The sequence below is a fragment of the Lissotriton helveticus genome, chromosome 2_2 (assembly GCF_964261635.1).
Source record: "Lissotriton helveticus chromosome 2_2, aLisHel1.1, whole genome shotgun sequence".
NCBI lineage: Eukaryota > Metazoa > Chordata > Amphibia > Caudata > Salamandridae > Lissotriton > Lissotriton helveticus.
The window spans coordinates 173,072,063-173,090,728 of record NC_136060.1 but is presented as its reverse complement, the minus strand read 5'-3'; the positions used below and the strand labels follow the sequence as shown (position 1 = coordinate 173,090,728).

Genomic DNA, 18,666 nt, shown 5'->3' with positions numbered 1-18,666 from the left:
CAGGCACCCCTATCAGAAATGGAAATTATGTACAGGATTTACTGGAAGCAATCCAGTTACCAAAAGAATTGGCTGTGGTCAAGTGTGCTGCTCACAAATCTGGCGATGACAAAGTGACATCAGGTAATCAATATGCTGACCAATTAGCCCAACATTGTGCAAGATACCAAATAGCCATCAATATAAAGGTTGAGGGAAACGGATAAAGCTGCCAACTTATGATGCTAGAGGGAGTGAATACATGGGAGAAAGTGAGAGACTTACAGGAAACAGCAGAGCCACAGGAAAAACAAAGGTGGAGAAACTTTGGTTGCCAGAGGAGGGTGGACGATGGTGTCATTGTTTATGCGGATGGTATGCCTGTGTTGCCGGACTGTCTGCTTGCTCCTATGGCTAGGTTGATACATGGAGACACACATTTAGGCAGAGACGCGATGATTCGCATGTTTCGCCAGACCTGGTTTAATTCGAAATTCAGAAACGTAGCAGAGGCACTCTGCCAGAGGTGTCTGGTTTGTCAGCAATTTAACCCTGGAAAGAAAACTGTGGTATTACCAGGAACAATTGGAAAGGCAGAGGGCCCCTTTATTCGACTACAACTAGACGTTATTCAGTTACCCCCTTGTCGAGGAACGAAGTACCTACTTGTCATTGTCTGCCTATTTTCAAAGTGGGTGGAAGCTTACCCTGCACGTAGGAATGACAGCATTACAGTAGCTAAACTATTACTTAGGGAACTTATACCTCGTTACGGTTTCCCAGTCACGATTGAATCTGACAGAGGAAGTCATTTCCAAAATGAAATAATTAAGCAGATTTGTGAAGCATTCAAAATCACGCAAAAACTGCACTGTGCATATCGCCCAGAGAACAACTGAATGGCACAATTAAAGCAAGATTGGTAAAAATGTGTGAATACACTCAATTGGAATCGCCTGATGCTTTGCCACTTGTGTTGATGGGACTCAGAAGTATTCCAGACCAGAACACGGGCTTGAGCCCCCATGAGATACTAATGGGAAGAGCAATGCGGCAAGCATGGGTGCCAGGATACAAACTGATAAGCGTATATGATGATTTGGTACTAGAATACTGTAAAGAGCTGGCTGACCAAGTGCGTTCTATCTCTCATCAGGTTGGGGGAGACGCCGTCGCCAGGCCGACGACTCCAGCACATGACCTGAATCCAGGATATTGGTCCTGAAGTAGCTGAAGAGGAACAACCGAGCTCCAGTCAAGATGATTGGGTCCCAATAATCGACCTGACTATCGACCCTATACGAACCAGAAGACAAATCTATTTAGATAGAAAGTGGGACAGTGAGAACGAGACAGGTATAGAAGAAGGTACTCAGATCATCGAAATCCAAGTCAAATCTGATTCTGATGAGGACCAAATAGGGAAAGAACAGGTAATTGACACTCCACCAAAAACACCTGCGCCAGAAGAGGGATAGATAGAAATTAGGGCGGAAGTTCAAGCAGAAGAAAATCAAGAGTTCAAAGAGCTTAAACAGGATCAGATAGGATTAGACAATTGTGTTCAGGAAGAAGAAATAGAAACAGATCAAAGCCAAAATCAGCACCCACCTGAACAAGGTCAGCTTAGTGGTCAGGCAGAAGAAACTGTTGAAAGACCTGGACCTAGCAAGTTAGGGAAAAAAACAGACGACGAAGTTGAACCGAATGTGCCACAACTGAACGAAAACAAAAGAGAGTTTGAAGAAGGCCAAGACACAGTGCCAGTTAAAAGACTCAGAAAAGGTGACTCAGTACCCAGATTTGTGAAAAGACAGAGATTGCGACTAAAAACGATAAACGAAGAGTCTGAACAGGTAAATAAGGTCTCAAGTCAAACTGACCCAGCGGTGACAAAGCCAAAGAGAAGAAGTGCTCGTATAAAGAAACTGAATAACAAGTATCCAAGCCCCGAGTGGACTTACTTTGTACTGGAAGAATTTGAAAATTTGGAAATAAGTGACAAAAGTGAGGAAGAGTTGTTTATTGACAAGGCTGAAGGAGAAGCGAAACCAACCTGAAAAGTTGCTCGAGTAAGCAAGCTGTGTAGAGTTACAAAGAGGGGTTGAAGCTTCTTTTAAGCCAAAATGTCTGATTCCTCTGTGAATGGGAGACCGAGACGAAGTTGTTTAAAAACATGCTGCCAAGTATGTTTATGTAGTGTAGCAATAGTACTGATACTTTGGATAGGACTAACAATAGCCATTCCTTCTAAGATGAGTAAAAACCAGAACCTGTACCCAAATAATCACTTACCAGAAGACACTGTAGAATCACACACTAGAAATACACCACAAAGAGTAGATGCACCAGAAAAACCACTTAGCCTTAAGCAAACGCAATTAGATTTAGAAGCACCAGATGAGGAAGGATTACATTACAATAAGATCAAGAACAAAACCCATTTAAATGTTTTCGCAAACTTGTTAGTACATTATGTAGAAGCTATGGAAATAGACGACTGTTATGTCTGCATGAAGCTACCTACTTCGGTTGCAGAAGGCGTGACGTATCACCACTTGCCCTTAACCTATGGAATCTCCTGTAGTATACTAACTATTTTATCATAGAAGAGGACCTTTACAGTATTATTACTCAAACCTTGATGTGACATTTTCTGAACTTCCTGTCCGAAGAAACCTAAACCCTGTACATACAACTAGAGATGTAGCAAAATACATAAGTGATTATTTTCTAACTGTAGGTAAAATAGACATAGATAACGCACACAAAGATAACTTGACCTGTTCATTACACGAAAAAGAGAAAATGTTTTTAAATATGGTAGAGAAAAGAAGAGATAGTTTCCAAAAGAAAGCAAAGGATAAAATTCAGAAAATTCCTATATGGGCCGAAAGCATAGAAAGCACCTCAAATGGTGGGGCTAATGCTCACACGTTGCTGGATTTCGAAAAGAAAGGGAAACTTTGTCTTAAAAGAGAGAAAACTAGTTATTATAACAATATCTTCATTGGGTCCAGTGAATGCGAACACAATTACAAGGTAATTGGGGGTTGGGGTTTCAAAGATGGGTCAGAGCCTGTGTTTCCTGGAATTTATTTTATATGTGGAAACAAGGCTTATTTCAAATTGCCCGACCATTGATATGGAAGCTGTTATTTTGGTATTGTCTTCCCAAAGATATACCTTGTGGGGAAAATCACTGGAAGCACTGAAAGAACTAATGAATTAGCACGTAGTAGAAGTGAAAGCGTTGGTGAAATAGTAGGTGATGTATTTAGTGCATTGATACCTGAGTGGGAGTGACTCTGAATACACACAGAATTTGTAAATTGTCAACAGTAGTAGATCGGTTATCAACTGACACTGCTGGAGGTTTCCTGATGGTCAATACCGAAATGGTTGCGATCAGATCAATGGTTTTACAAAACAGGCTTGCTCTTGATATGTTATTGGCAAAAGAGGTCGGAGTCTGCAGAATGCTGAAAGCGCAACATTGTTGCACTTACATACCTGACAAAAGTGAGGAAATTAAAGGGTTCGTGAGGAACATTACAAATTTGGAAAACGAGCTCAAACCACTTGAGGTTGACAGTGCATGGAAGAGACTTATTGATGGTCTCTCTGCTGTGGGTCATCGGTTTTCTAACCTAGGTAAAAGTCTTTTGAGTAAAATACTGATGCCAATTGCGGGAATAGGGTTAGTAGTGTTTATAATAGTAATTTGCTGCAAATGTCGAAAACACCAAAAGAAATACACTGTGAACAAGAGAGGAGTGAAACGAAATGTTGATGAACTTGAATTAGAAGAACTAAATAATCAGATTTATAAAAGGGTGAAAAATTCTCACCCTAATAAAGAGACTGAGAAACAGCTGGACAGAATGTTTGAATAGATTGAACTGGGTAAAATGTGAAAAGTTGGCATCTGGTTCTATTAATTAGTGATGATTTAAAATATCATCAAAGAGGGGATTGATTGAGCAAGGATTTTCACGTAAAGCGACTTGCTTGAACTCATGAACCTCAAATAACCTTAATAGTATTAATCAACCTGTTTGTTTTACTAATCTGCCTTTATTCTTACATTTTGGGTGTCCCAGAGACGCTTGCCTATGTGTTTACTAAACCTAATACGCTTGCTACCAAAATGGCTGCTGCTACGCGGTAATTTCTTCTGCGGATGCGTCGGTCATAACCATGTGATGTGACGTACTCGCAGTCTTGGTGAGAATCCTTTTGCACTTGCGCAGTAGAATTAAGATGGCTGTTTTAAGTTCTCACATGCCTGAAGCTTGCATCGATGCTTTGGCTATGCTGTTTGTTTTGCATTAATCCTAATGCTATAGTCATTATGAAATAATGGGAATAATATAGGGATTCCTGGTATACAGTGCATTCATTTTTCTGTGTTCTAAAACTGTTTCTTTTCCATTTTATGGTACATTACGAAATGTGGCCTGCCTTCCCCGCTGTACTCCATTTTGCTCGAAACTGAGTCTGCGCGAGATCCGCAAGCCTCCTGAAGCAGATGACCTTTGATTTTCTGCCAAGGAGCTGACTGACTGAGAAGATACTCACGGGAATCTCACCTCGCGAACCCTAGTTGCATACATTGTATTAGTGAAAAGAACATGTATTGGTGTAAACCATGGGAACCTGAAATTCAAGGGGTGGTCTGAAGAATGCAAATAGGGGGCTTGAGAAAGTCAAATCCTAGGAGGTGTGATGACCTGTCCTTTCTTTTGTCCAACCAAAATTGGGGATCCTTACACTTGCAACATTTGGGGCGTGGTACACTGACCCGAAAACAGTATAACTAGCCTAGGTTAGTAAGAGAAATTGTCCGACTTGTCCGAAAAGCTGACCTGTCACTGACCCTACGCACTCAATAGCTGATTGAAACAGAGGTGCTGCGGAGTACTCTGTCCGACTGACTCACCAACCCATTCGGGGTTTTGAGAACCTTAAGTGCTGGCGAAGCACTTTGCTGGGGAATTCGATAAACCCAATCGGGGTTCTGACTGATAGCTGCAGAGAGGGTGTAGTGCAGGCGTTGCAACTGAACTGCGGGTGCTGGTCTTACCTTGGTGGTCCTGTCCTGATCCTAATCTATTTTTCCTGTCCTGGGTTTCCATTCTGCACCTGCTGGCCTACTGGCGACTGCATTCCTTGGGTTCCTACTGTCCTTAACTGACCCGTGGGCAGGGTTGGTCTCCACACTGTTCTAGGTAAATATAAATCTGTGCGGGGAAATACACTTACGTCCTTTCTTGCTTCCTGAAACTGCTAAAATTCTTATTTGCGTATTTGTTCCTTTTCTTACCCTCCCTTTTCTGACCAATAATAAAGTTGTATACTTTTGCTGTTTTATTAGCATGTTCCATTTTTCTCCATCCTTTAAGGAAGCTGTGAAATACTGTTCATAAACTATAGATGTTCCCTTTCTTTACCCTCCTCTTAGCCGAATTGCTCTGAATCATTAGCGTGTTTCATTTTTTACCCTCCCTATAGCTACATGGTATCTCCAAATTCCTTTAGTACCAATTGAAGTTCTTTTGCCTTACCCACCTTCGAGGGGTATTCAACTGTGACATTCTAGCATGTTCCTTATCTTTCCCGTCCTTTAGACACGCTACACCGAGTCTAAATTCCTGAAAATGTCATACTAGCATGTTCCCTGTTCTTACCCGCCCTTTATATTTGTAAATGGTTGGCATAATCTATTTTCTGTATGGTTATACTATTTTCATGATCTTGGTTATTGATAGTTTACTCACTGTGAATTTCATGCTTTCCACTATTGATGAAGACTAGATAAAGGTTTTCAAAACTTCCTGAGTCTGTGGTTATTATAAAGAGTGCAAATATAATAAACGTTATCGTATTTGGTGACTGCTTATCTTTTACAGCTAGCTCCCTGATCCATTATGATCATAGGTACCTGTGATGAGGATTGGTAAGTCAGGTACATTGGAAATAAATAGGAATGAACAAGGGTTACTGGTAGTAGAGTGTAGATTACCCGATTATATTTGGTATGGTGTATTAAAATTTATGGGCCCAAGTGTGCATATGGTAAAATTATTAGTCGGGTGACCTGCGCGCTCTATCAGTAGATGCTTGGGGGTGAAGGGTGGGACTGCAGCCGCTATTGTTAAGAGTGAGTAGGGTACATTAGCTGAGGAGTATCTTTTGTCTGAATATTTTTTAGTGGAGTTGCTGATAGCCATGTGCAGAGAGTTCACACCACCTTAGTGCCTTTTTTTGTGAGGTTTCGGGTATTTCAAGCTAGAGCCTACCCTGCTATTTGGAGCATCACTCTACACAAAGGTTATGTCTGTAGAGGACACTTTAAACTGAATCACCACAAACTGGTTCTGATAGCGCAGAATAGGGATCCACATCCCCTATCTGCTTTCACTGTATAAAAGTAGAGCAACTGACCCACTTGTTCTAGTTCTAAGTTCTCTTCAACCAAGGAAGGGAGTGCTCCCTGGAGTACTTAGAGGACTGCTGTGCAACCAGAGCTGGTGTCTGCCTGACAACAAGTTTCCCAGAGGAGAGGAGAAATAATCTGGGGTCAGGCCTTGCTGCAAAAAAAGCTGTATTTCTGACCTAAAAAACGGCAGAGATGTGACTGACCTGAGGCGCCAGAGCAGCTTCGTACTTGTAGGTCTGTGGGTCCATCAGATGAAGGAAGGCTGAGGAGATCAATTTCCATGCCGAGAGTCATGTGGGCTGTCGACTCTACGAAAAGACAATTCCCAACTGTTGCCGCTTTCTCAGTAAGACTGTTCCAAAGAAGGATCATTTAAACTGAGGTAAATGGCAAAAAGAGGATCATTTGCAAGTCTGCTTACAGAATATTTTTATATTATTTAGATGTCTATGCAAAGACACATATAGAATCAATAAACAGAGCAATAAATACCAACATCATAAATAGAATAAAATAGGAGGCATTCCAATTTGAATTAAACAAAAAAAATGAATAATATCAACATGGGGTACATCAACTAGCAAAGATCATACATTCATCGTATACAGAAGGGAAACATCATATACATACATTCAGAGTTGCCTTTGATAAATGTATGATAATTCACTCATACTGTAGAAATAGTCCATGGAGTTCAGCACTTTAGTTATGGATTGAATTTCCTTAATCGTAAGATTTGAAACAGGAAGGGGAACTATTGTTGACATTACCATCACTAGTTACTGACTAATTGAGACCATCTTCAGGACTGCATTGCGGATGGATTATTTGATATACCCCTGAATTATTCAGAGTCCTTTGTAGCAAGACTGGAGCAGTCTCTAAGATGTGTTTAAAAAGATGGTTAACACAACTTTAATCACTGACTGGTGGTTTAGAGTTTAAATCAATTGTTCTGACTTGATATGAACAATGCTCATAAGAACACTATTGTGATTGTTATGCTCCTCCAAGTGAGAGAACCAGGGTCTAGACACTGTGGCAGGACAGTTTGGGCTCTAAGCAGCAAAGTATACGTGAAGACAATATCCAGAGGAACTGTAACTGTTGCTGCTGCCCCAAGAAGACTGAGTCCCAGAAGGATCTTGCCTCTGACCAGAAGCATGTGTTGAGGTGGAGCTTGCTGCCATCGCGAAGCTGTGATGAGGTGGAGTGCAGCACCGGCTCTAGGTCGGTGCAACGGGAGTGATTGTACCGGGCACCGGCTTCGGGGGGGTTGGGGGGTAAGGGTGGGGCGAAATGTTCCAAGTGATGGTTTTAAAAGCACCTGATGCCACTCCCTGGCATCCAGCAATTTTCAGGCAACAATAAAAATTTCAAGATAACTCCAGTGATTAATGTTCTTCCAAGAGTGAGATCGGAGGTTTGTCTAGTGGATGTTTTGTTCATGCTAAGGTAGCGCAAAGGGTTAATATGCCTGCTGCAAAGAATGTGTACCATTCAGATCACAAAGTGCATTTAATGTAAATAGGTCAGCGGATTACTGCTTTTGTCTGAGAGATCCTTTTGTTACTTACAGTTTATACGTTTTCATCCTAACATAGAACAGTGAACTATTAACTGTCATCAAAGAGCTGCATGCATACTGCAGGTATAGATTAGAGTGTTATTTTTTTTTTCCCAGTCTTTCATTATACTAGTGTTGGAAAAAGGGTTCATTTGGATAGAAATCAAGTCTGATTATTAAAGAGAACCCCCAACCATGGTGTTACGTTTTAAATTCTGAGTTTGTGCTTCTCCAGAACAAGCACTATTGAACTATACTCTCTACCAGTGTGGATGACACGTGACTCCTACACCATGTATTCTTTGGTCGTATGTAACATTTCCTCTATATTGATTTACACACCTAAGATTGATTGCCTCTGTGTAGTGTGTGTGATAAAAAGTGCTCTGACACCCTACACTTGTTTGAGTGGCGGCTGCGTGAGAAAAAGTGGTTATGGAGCCTTGAGGGGTACTGTTAAAGGGTGTTAGTGAGGAAATCTGTGGCGGAGGTGGTCATTTGAGGGCACCAACAAACATTGTCACACTGGGCACTAAAGCCAACCCTAGTGGAGAGTACCACCATCAAGAAGTATTGTGCCCACGGTCAAGTGTGATGCCTTTCTGAATATTGTGGCCAGGCAAAGAGTGCCACCGCCATTCAAACAACTGCACCCGGAGCACTGTCATACCTGTGACCCCTTTAGTGACTGCCTTGTGCTGCTGTGACCTCGGCAGCCTTCTAACCTCGACTCCCTGTACGGTGGATTGGGCCTCAAGCCTGCATGTCTCTTCCAAAAGCAGGGATGAACATCAGTGTGTGCTACAGGTGATTACCAGAGGTAATTTACCCGAGGTGATTTACCAGAGGTACGAAACACTGAGACTGAATGTCAGGGCAATCTGCACCTAAGTCTTGAAACTTGCCTGATATACACTTAACTGCTGGTAGATTTACGTAATGAGGGGAGACGCACGAGAGATGGGAAAGGTGGGGAAGATCAGGAGGACCGGTATAGCCTTGGTGCCCAGGAACCATTGTGTCTGTGCTTGATTACAGTGAATATTTTAGGTGTGTAGATGAAAGTATCAAAGTAAAACACTTGATTGCACATTTTGTTACTATGCTGCTGGGTGATTGTTGAGGTCGAAAACCTCCACCCCACCTCCAGAGTGGCTTGTGACTGCTCACCAATCACTATCACTGATAGTCAAGTGTTGAAGTGATGGAGCTACAGTTTGCCTACTTCGCAAAGCCATCCAAGGACTGGCCACTGGAAATCAGAGGCAGACACAATTACAAAAACAAGGGCCCCTGATTAGATAATGAAGGTCGGGACAGGGAAATAAAAGAGCCAAAAAGCAAAGACACAACCCACCTCGTCTAGCGCTCAAAAAGCCACTGAATCACCTGAATCACTAATAAAAAAAGGTTACTTATATATCTAAATATACTTTCCTTTATTAAAATATATAATCATCTTTTTATGTACAATTAGAAATAGCACCTCAATTAATATACAATTTGTTTAGGCAATTCAACTTTGTCACTCTCTCATTATATTTTTCATTACCATTCCCCCTAAAAACATTGTACACTCATACTACATACACACCACTTACATCCTCACATAATACCATTCTCCAAACCCAATGTACACCTGCCCAGCAAATAAAGATGTTATTTTCCTGTTTGGGGAATCATAGACATGCCATCATTAATTAAACCCCTACCATATATAGATGCTGTATCAGAATACATGTGAATGTTGTATCTGAGTACATTTGGTAGCATCTTTTTCTCATTGATCACCAACAATATCTTATTGTTTTTTAAATCACACAAGTTCTGTCACCTTATCCTTATCATAGAAGTGTTGATACATGCTTCTTCAGGGCACACAAAGGCCAGTGTAAAATCTAGAGATGGCAAAGGCAGCGGCAAAATGCCTATACTTCATGGTCCGCATGCTCCGCAGGATCTACAAGTGGATCCCGACCGAAACAAGAAGAACGGTGACACAGGCCCTCGTCAGCAGCAGACTGGACTATGGCAACGCACTCTACGCAGGAATCCCAGCCAAACACCTATGACGACTACAACGCATCCAAAACGCCTCCGCCCGACTGATCATCAACGTCCCCCGCCGCAACCACACCACCCCCACCTAAGAAACCTACACTGACTCCCCGTTGACAAGAGGATCACCTTCAAGCTCCTCACCCACGCACACAAAGCATTCCACAACGCCGGACCAGCCTACCTGAACAGCAGACTCAGCTTCTACACCCCCACCCGCCAGCTCCGCTCCGCCAGCCTTGCCCTCACCACTGTTCCCCGCATCCAACGAATAACCTCTGGTGGCAGATCCTTCTCCTACCTCGCCGCCAGGACCTGGAACACCCTCCCTACCCACCTACGGCAGACCCAAGACCTACTCGCCTTCTGAAGACTCCTCAAGACCTGGCTCTTTGAGCAGTAGCGGAACCCCCTCCCCTCAACGCCTTGAGAAAGTACTCTGATTGATTGATTGACCATAGAGTGTACCACTGCTACCAACAATACCACCACCCCCAAATAACATCTCAACTTCAAGCTCCACACAGATGACAAGACAACCATCAGAGGCACCTTCGCATACCTCCCCCTAGGCCCGCACTCCTGCTTCTGCAACACCACTGCATACTTCATTGCACCCCTAGCCTTAGCCTCCAAGGACCTCAACTTCCTTTGCGACCTACATTTCCACATCAACAACCCAACGACAAAAGCACTGCACACCTCCTCGACAGTATAAGCAGCCTCAGATTTAACCAGATTGCCCATGACCCTACACACACACCGTAGGACACATGCTGGACCCCATTTTCACCTCCAGAAACCTCTTCAAATCTAGCCATGTCACAGAATTCATTGGACCAATCATTCCATCGTCCACTTCAGCATCTCTAGCTCTCACACCGCCACCCACTAGATGACCAACACGCCCCACCGGAGGTGGAACAGAATCTCAACGACCAGCTAGGTAAACACCCTCAACACCTCTAACCCTGATACCACCACCAACCTCAAACAGAGAGTGAAAAACTTTAGTGCCTGGATCACCAATTGTTCAGACAGCATCGTACCCATCAAGAACAACATCCAGAGAAAATCCTACAAAAATGCCAGCTGGTACACCCAAGACCTCAGAACAGAAAAACAAGACAGCAAACAGTTGGAGAGGATGCGGCACACCAGCAAGGACACCACCGACAGGGCAGCCTTCAAGACTTGCCTCAACCTCTACCACCTCCTGCTGATGGCAACAAAGAAGACAGCCCTTACTCCACATATCGAAACTAGTGCCAACAACACTAAGGAGCTTTTTACCATCATTAAGGAATACTCTAACCTGTCTACCAGCGAAAACAACATCACACACTCACATGAGCTGTGCGATAAACTCGCCTACTTCTTCCACAACAAGATCACAACCATGTACAGAAACTTTGAACCCCAAACCACATCTGTGGCTTTCCTCAACAGATATGCTACCACCGTGACTGACACAAACCACACACTGACCACCTGGAACACAATCTCAACCCAGGACACTATCTCCAAAATCAAACCCATCCACCCCATGGCCGCATCACATCTTCAACCTCTGTAACTAAAGGATTGCCCAGGAACTTCCCACCCTACTCAACACCTCTATCACCACTGCAACATTTCCCAATGCCTGGAAACACACCAAACAAAGTCAGTCCACTACTGAAAAAACCCTCCACCGACTGCAGTGAACAAAAAAAATACCAGCTAATCTCCAGGCTCCTAAAGTCTGTCTGCGATGGGGAAATGTCTTTTATTCAAGGCTCTGTGTATCTTACGAGTAAGGGATGTAATTATATTCTGGACGGTGAGTTTCTATCCTGGTATTACAAAAGTCACGTTATTTCTCTTTTCAAATTTCCATACGCCTCCTTTTGGCAAGACTGATTTAATACGGCACCATCCGTTGTGACCGTAGTTAGGGCGAGTATGCCTTGTTGCTCTTGTGTGTCCGGGACCACGTCTGACTGCAAGGTCAGACGCGGTGCAAAGAGAAAGAATGTGACTTTTGCAATACCAGGATAGACTCACCATCCAGAATATAATTACATCTCCTTACTCGTAAGGTACACAGAGCCTTGAATAGAAGAAATTTCCCCATAGCAGACAGACTTTAGGACCCACTGGGTCAGAATTATCGCCAGTTGCAAGGTCCAGTTCTCAATCTACTCAATTACAGCCCTGAATAAGTCATGGGTTTCATACCCCATTGACAAAACACGTGTTGACTGGCTCGCAAATCAATACACCATTAAAAATCAACACTTCAAGAAAGAATACCTATGTCCTTTATCCTTGTTTAAACAATAACTTACTGTATTGTTTTCCACTCATATTGTTGTTGTTCATTGACGGACCTTGGGCCATAATTGAGCGTTTAGGGGTTTTTCCCTCACCTGCAGCACCTCATTCATTGTCATTCACTGTGCAAACTCCATGCTATTTGGCGAGCGCCACTTAATAACCTGTGATAAATTAATACCCCCTTAAGTTTCCTGTTACAAATTGAGAGTGGAGAGGCAAGCATGAGCATTCAAATGGCAGAGAATATACAACACAAGTATGAGAGAACAGAAAGACTACATAGGAAAGAAAAGGCAAAGTGGTGGGTGGCAGTCTCTCCTTCAGAAATATATTACTTGTGGGTGGTTCTGATGGGGTCTTCATATCTTTAGAGTTCCACCCTTTGAAAACAGGATCCAGATATGGTCCAAGAATGGGCAGATAATTCAAGCAACTGTTCAATGGGAATGTTGGTCATCCTAATCAAATATGCCTGTAAAACAGAAAAGAAATCCTTGAAGAAATAGAACAACTAAGTGTGAAATTGAAGGAACTTGACTCTGCAGAATTATTTTATGATTTCATAAACAAAATGCAATTACGCTTAGACAAGCCTGAAGAAGAGATAGAACAAAGAAACAAATAAAGCTTCTACGTGATTACAATGATTACAAGTCAGGGGAAATCTTGACATTTAACAAGAAGTATGATCACCCTCACAGGGAGAACAACAACAAAAAAGATCAAAATAGCATATCAGGGGGGGGGGGGGGCGTGGCTTGGCAAGCCAGCATGGTGGACGTGTGATGAGTGAGCTCCGTCCAGCCCTAATCTTTATCCTTCATTGATCCTGCTCCTCCGGCCGCAATACCCTCCATGCAGCTGCTCCTGAGGTGTAGCAACCTGGCGCTGCACACCAGGGCGATTCCGGACTCGTGCCGTGTCCTGAGGCGGCGAGGCAGCGACGATCGCCACTGAGGCCTGGAGACAGTGTGGAAGCTGTGCTCTCGCGTACGGCTTTGTTGGTCTGCCCTTCTGAGGAGTGCTGTGAGGGATTCCCACATACCCGCCGGTGCCTGTCCTTTGCCTCACACCTCGCAACCCACGGGGCGGATCCTCCTCAGATCGGACCATGAGGGAAGTGCGTAGGAGGCCAGAGAGAAGCTCTGGTGAGTCGCCGACATTTCTGTGGCGCCCCAGGCCGCGGCTGTATGATTGGCCTCCCTCCAGCGTAGTAGACTCTTGTCTGGTGGCCTGGGGCCCTGTGAGTGGCATCTGGAGCCCTCTGGGGCCTGTGACTTTCTGTGTGTGTGGGTCTCCTCTCCCCCCCATAGGCCTGTACGGGGCTCGGCGCCATTTTCGGGCCGCATGGGGGAGTGGACTGTTGACCCCAGTTGGATCGGTATTCTGCTTCCCCCGGTAGTCTTGGGGTGCCTCCTTGTGGGCCTGCAGACACTGGTGGAGCCTCCCTGTGTCCCCCCGCTCGGCCTGCAGTCAGCGGCCCTTGGGTCGCGGGGCCTAGAGTTTCGGCCTACTACCTTGCTCTCTGAACGCCCCAGCCTCCCTCCCACACGGGTTGGATACGGGGGCTCGCCTGCCTTGAAGCTGCTGCCTGGGAGTGCAGAGCGGTGATGCTTGACATTTTGGGGCCCGGACAGGTGGGCGCGCCCACCTGCGTGTCTCGTCACTTGCGGGGGGCCAGTGGGGCTCTCCTTCCCACTATCAGCGGCCGGTCGGGCCGGTCCCTCCTTTGGTGCGGGCATTGCCGCTTGGGTCCATTGTGGTGGCCCTGTAGTGTGTGTCCAGCTCTGTGCCCTGTCTCAACGGTGGTCGCTTCGGCGGCCGGATCGGGCCACATGGGCCGCTGCCCGGCACCGTTGCTACATCTGCAACGTCCATATCAACCCCATCCTTAGAGAGCGGGCTCGCTGGTGTCCGACCGATTGTTATCTGTGCTGCAAGAGAACATTTGGCCAGCCACGACGAGGGATAGGACAGGTGGGGGCTCATCCAAGCAGAACATGCTGGATGAGTTCGCCGGCCCTGAGGCCTGGACGTCAGCATCAGGGGGGGACCCCAGGAGATGTGCCTGACAATGCGGCCCTCCTGGCAACTATTACACAGTCCAGGGATGCCCTTGATGCCATGATCGGGCGGTAGGATCCGATGTTATGCTACTGCGCCAAGACCTGCGGAATGCTGTGATGCGCATCACCGAGACCGAAACAAGAATCTCTGGGGTGGAGGACGTAGTTACCACCCTGCAACAGCATGTGACCTCCTTGGAGAGCGCCCCGCGGGGCCTGGCTTCAAGGGTGGAGGATGCTGAGGGACAGGCGCAATGCAATAATCTCCGCTTTGTTGGTTTTCCGGAGGGATGTGAGTCTGGAGAGATGGAGTGGTTCCTTACTCAGTGGCTGGCGAGCTGGCTACCCCAGGAATCCATCTCCAAAAACGTTGTCGTCGAACGTCCTCACAGGGCCCTGATGCAGGAACCCCCGGCAGGGGCTCGCCCGAGGCCCGTAATTGCAAAATTACGTAACTATCACGACCGAGACGCTAGCCTGAAACAGGCCAGGGCCAAAAAACCTCTACTGTATGACAATGCCCGCATTCTGATTTTCCCTGACTATACCAAGTTGGTTTAACAGCAGCGGCAATCATTTCTAGCGGCTAAGGCCCGCATTCGAGAGCTCAAGCTTCCATATGCTTTGCTTTACCCGGCCCAGTTGCGGGTCGTCTATCTTTCTCGTACCCACTTTTTTAATTCCCCAGAGGAGGTGTTCCCGTGGACGGATGAGTCGGTGCAGCTGCGCCCTCATTTGCCACCCAGGAGAGACTCTGATTCATCCTCGTGTGGGGTGGCTTGGAACTTGCCTAAGGTCCAGGGGAAGGGTTCCAGGCGCTCCAGGTCCAGACGGCGATCCATTTCCGGCGATGCCCCGTCACATGCGGGATCTGACACTAGTATCTAACACTTAAAGACCCCAGGTTCTTCGAATTGGCAGGAGGAGACTGAAGACGTCTGGTATCTCTGCTGGACATTCACGAACAGGGATAGGGCCAGTGGACGTTGGGCTGTAAGTTGGGGATCCATTGGACGGGTGACGGGTGGTACCTCCTGTTGGGGTCAGCCTGCTCTGCCTGCCACGACATATACTTCACTGTTTTTGAGGTATAGGGTGGGGGTAGGAGACTGGTTGGGTTGTTCTGGGGAGTTGTTGTTCTTAATCGCAATGTTCTATTACATGTCGGGGCCTTGCTGCGTTCCTTTTATTGTGCCATCGGTGTCCTCCATATTTACGAAGCCCCTAAATGGCTGCTATGTTGGGTAGACTGTCAGATTCTGCGAGGTCCCTGCGGATACTGAGCTGGAACGTTAGGGGGGCGCTAGACAAGATCAAACGTGGAGCAATCCTCAAGCAAGCCAGCACCGATATTTTAATGCTGCAGGAGACACACCTCATGGGGACGAAGGCAATGGGCTTTCAACACTTTGGCTGAATACATGTGTTTCACTCGGGTTGTGTACAAGGGTCCCGGGGAGTCGCAGTACTGATACACCGCCGAGTTCCCTACACTCACATCAAGATGTGGGGTGACACGCAGGCACCTTTTCCTTCAGGGCACGTTTGGTGGCGAGACTGTGATATTGGGAAGGGGCTGGAGAAAAGAAACATTCAGGGGCAGTAACGCCACCGGAGCTACAGAACTACTGCTCCCAGCAGCCTGTGCGGTGCGGGGCGCGCGCACCAGAAGCGACGCGGCATTGGTTTCCTGGCGGCTATGTAAGCCGGAGCCAGAGGGAGAGACACCACAGATTATCCTGTGAACGCCATAGAGACAGACCGAAGGATTCCTAACTGCCACAGTGCCCGGTGGGGTGAGGGTCTCGGTGACACCACCAAGAGCCTTTCTTTCCTGTAAGCGTTGTTATTTAGCGGCCGAGTATGCCGCCATTGGATCTTTGAAAGTGCAAGTTCTTGCGATTGTGTTGAAACACAGTTCTATTTCACTAGCATCCCCGTGGTTGCTAACAAGCTCCTTAAACCTCAACGCTTTGATTTTTACCTATGCCAGGTGGTATATTATCCATATCAAAAGTGCTTAACTCAACAAGGAATGGTTGCATTGGTTATATGTTAATTTGGCTATGAAAAGCGATACTGGCTGCTCCGATATTTGTTGATATATCTATATGTTCTAAGTGTGTGTTTTTGTTCATCTCCTAGTAGGGGAAATGTGAGAGGTAGCTGAATTAAGCCCTAATCCTTCCTCCCTTGTGAGGCCCATGCACACACCTTTTCTGGTGGGTACTATACACCACAAATAGCAGTGTCTATGGTCTTGAAGTGTTTATGAGATATCGCCTAAATACATGTTTGTTTGTTCACAGTTCTTACGCCTGACTATTGTATAAGTTCCTTCTAAGCCTTAGAAGACAAGGTAGCCAAGAGAAGGTCTTTGATGAATGCCAAATCGTCCTACTACTTGCAGCTGCCAGAACTGGCTATTTTGCTTTACAGGTAGATCTGGTTTAGATATGGGTGTAAAACGCTAGGAATTAGGTGCTAGGTTGTTTCAGTGCAGTGTGTCTTTAATAAGCCTTTTCTTTTCACAGGTCTCCCTCCCCACTGTTCCCATCCTTTCCTTCCCCCGATTGACCCCTTAATCTTCCCTGCCCTAATAGCAATTCGAAATTGAGGTTGTCAATAGGTGGACCCCATTGAGCAACAAACCGATCCTGAGAGGCCTCCGAGGGACCGTGACACTCTGTGTTGAAAGTGTTGCATCTATAGTTTGCTATGGACAGAATTGTTTTACCTTTAGTCATATCTTGATAACTGTATGTTGGACTTTTGTCGTTTTGGTCTTGTTTTGTTTAGATAAAGATTTCTCATTTTTCTAAACTGGTTTGGTGTCAATTTGTAGTGTTTTCCCTGTATTACTGTATGTGTTAACAAATGCTTTACACCCTGCCTCTGAGAAAAGCCTGTCTGCTCCTGCCAAGCTACCAAGGGGGTGAGCCGGGGTTGTCCAAGGGCATAACTCCCCTACCCTTACTAGAAGCAAGGGTCCCTATTTGGACAAAGGTGCAAACCATTCTCAACTTGGGACCCCCATTTCAAAAAATAACCAACTAAATACTGCTGTACTGAGCACACATTTTCTGTCAAGGCAAAAAGTGCAAAAGAAGCTCTTTTTTTCTAGCGGAAGCACACAATTTCTGCCCAATCAACATGTGGGTGAAGCAAAAGCCCTTCACTCAGTAATGCTTTTGGAAGCTATTTTACTATTGACTGAATACAGTCTTGCAGCACCTGCATGGTCAAACCCATAACGTACAGTTCTCATATACATGGTATAACTGAGCCACATACCTGCAAAAAGGTACAAGGCTGTTGTTGAAAAAGGGGCAAAAAAGGTAGTCACCATGAAATAGCTTTGCGAAGAATGGTGTACTGACATGCTAGCGGTAGAAGTATGTTTTCAAGCCATAGAAAGTTTAATCTGTTTCCCATGTCCAGTGCTTGTGAAGAGGTCACTCAAACAGAAACGTATTATAATAGCACAAACCGAGATTTTATTTCAATTCTGTTCAGAACCCCATAGCATGCAAAGTATGGCATATGTTACAAATGTCAACATTTTCATAAATCTTACAGGAGCAATGTGCTTTATAAAATGCATACTTTGTTATTCATTTTCTTGAAGCCCTTTTAGAGAACATAACCAAATGCTCTTGCTGTGTTCTAAGTCTCTACACTAGAATGTGTGATATACACATTGGACTGGGTATAGAGATGGGTACCAAACTATGTGGAACAAGAAACATATCATGGAGATGACTTGGTCACTGATTTTGCTATTGAAACAGGTGGGGCTAAAAGCAAGATCTCTTCCTTATGCAATGATTTTGGATTGGTGATCTAGTATGCTTCAAACCAAAATCAGATACATTCTGCCCCAGACTTAATCTGACAGCAGAATAAGGTTCCACATATATTATGTTGCCAATCGGATCTAGTCTGAAGAGGTAAGATGCAGCTAGGCAATGCCTACATAAGGGGGTCCGGAGGTACTCTATGCTGCCTATGTATAAACATCATACCGGGGAGAAAACACACAAGATATAGGTTAATGCACATTCTATGTGTGTCTTGCACTGTAAATAACACATCTTGGAGGTATTTTATTTAGGCAGTGAAGGTTTGCCTCAGGTTGCACATCATTCAGATGTCTCAAGCAAGAGTTTGTTCACTTGATGGCAGTGAGGTAGCAGTCCTTGCAGTTGGAGGCAACCTAAGATTTATTTTGGGTC

General features: G+C 45.2%; 1 protein-coding gene across 4 annotated transcripts in view; it reads right to left on the bottom strand.

Moving 5' to 3' along the window:
* The window catches only part of PHOX2B (paired like homeobox 2B), a 488,291-nt gene that overhangs the window by 406,495 nt on the left and 63,130 nt on the right, over nt 1–18,666 (bottom strand). For 3 of the 4 annotated variants that reach the window (XR_013608335.1, XR_013608334.1, XR_013608336.1), the window contains exons 4-5: nt 12,701–12,837; nt 6,625–6,798 (exon numbers count right to left, since the gene is read on the bottom strand). Coding sequence is in view for 1 of the 4 variants with exons in the window: in XM_078678259.1 (XP_078534385.1) it covers nt 6,625–6,793 (169 nt within the window). In the remaining 3 variants the exon portion in view is untranslated. Of the gene's footprint in view, nt 1–6,624; nt 6,799–12,700; nt 12,838–18,666 lie in introns of those variants that run through there. The other variant, XM_078678259.1, reaches the window with a different exon arrangement.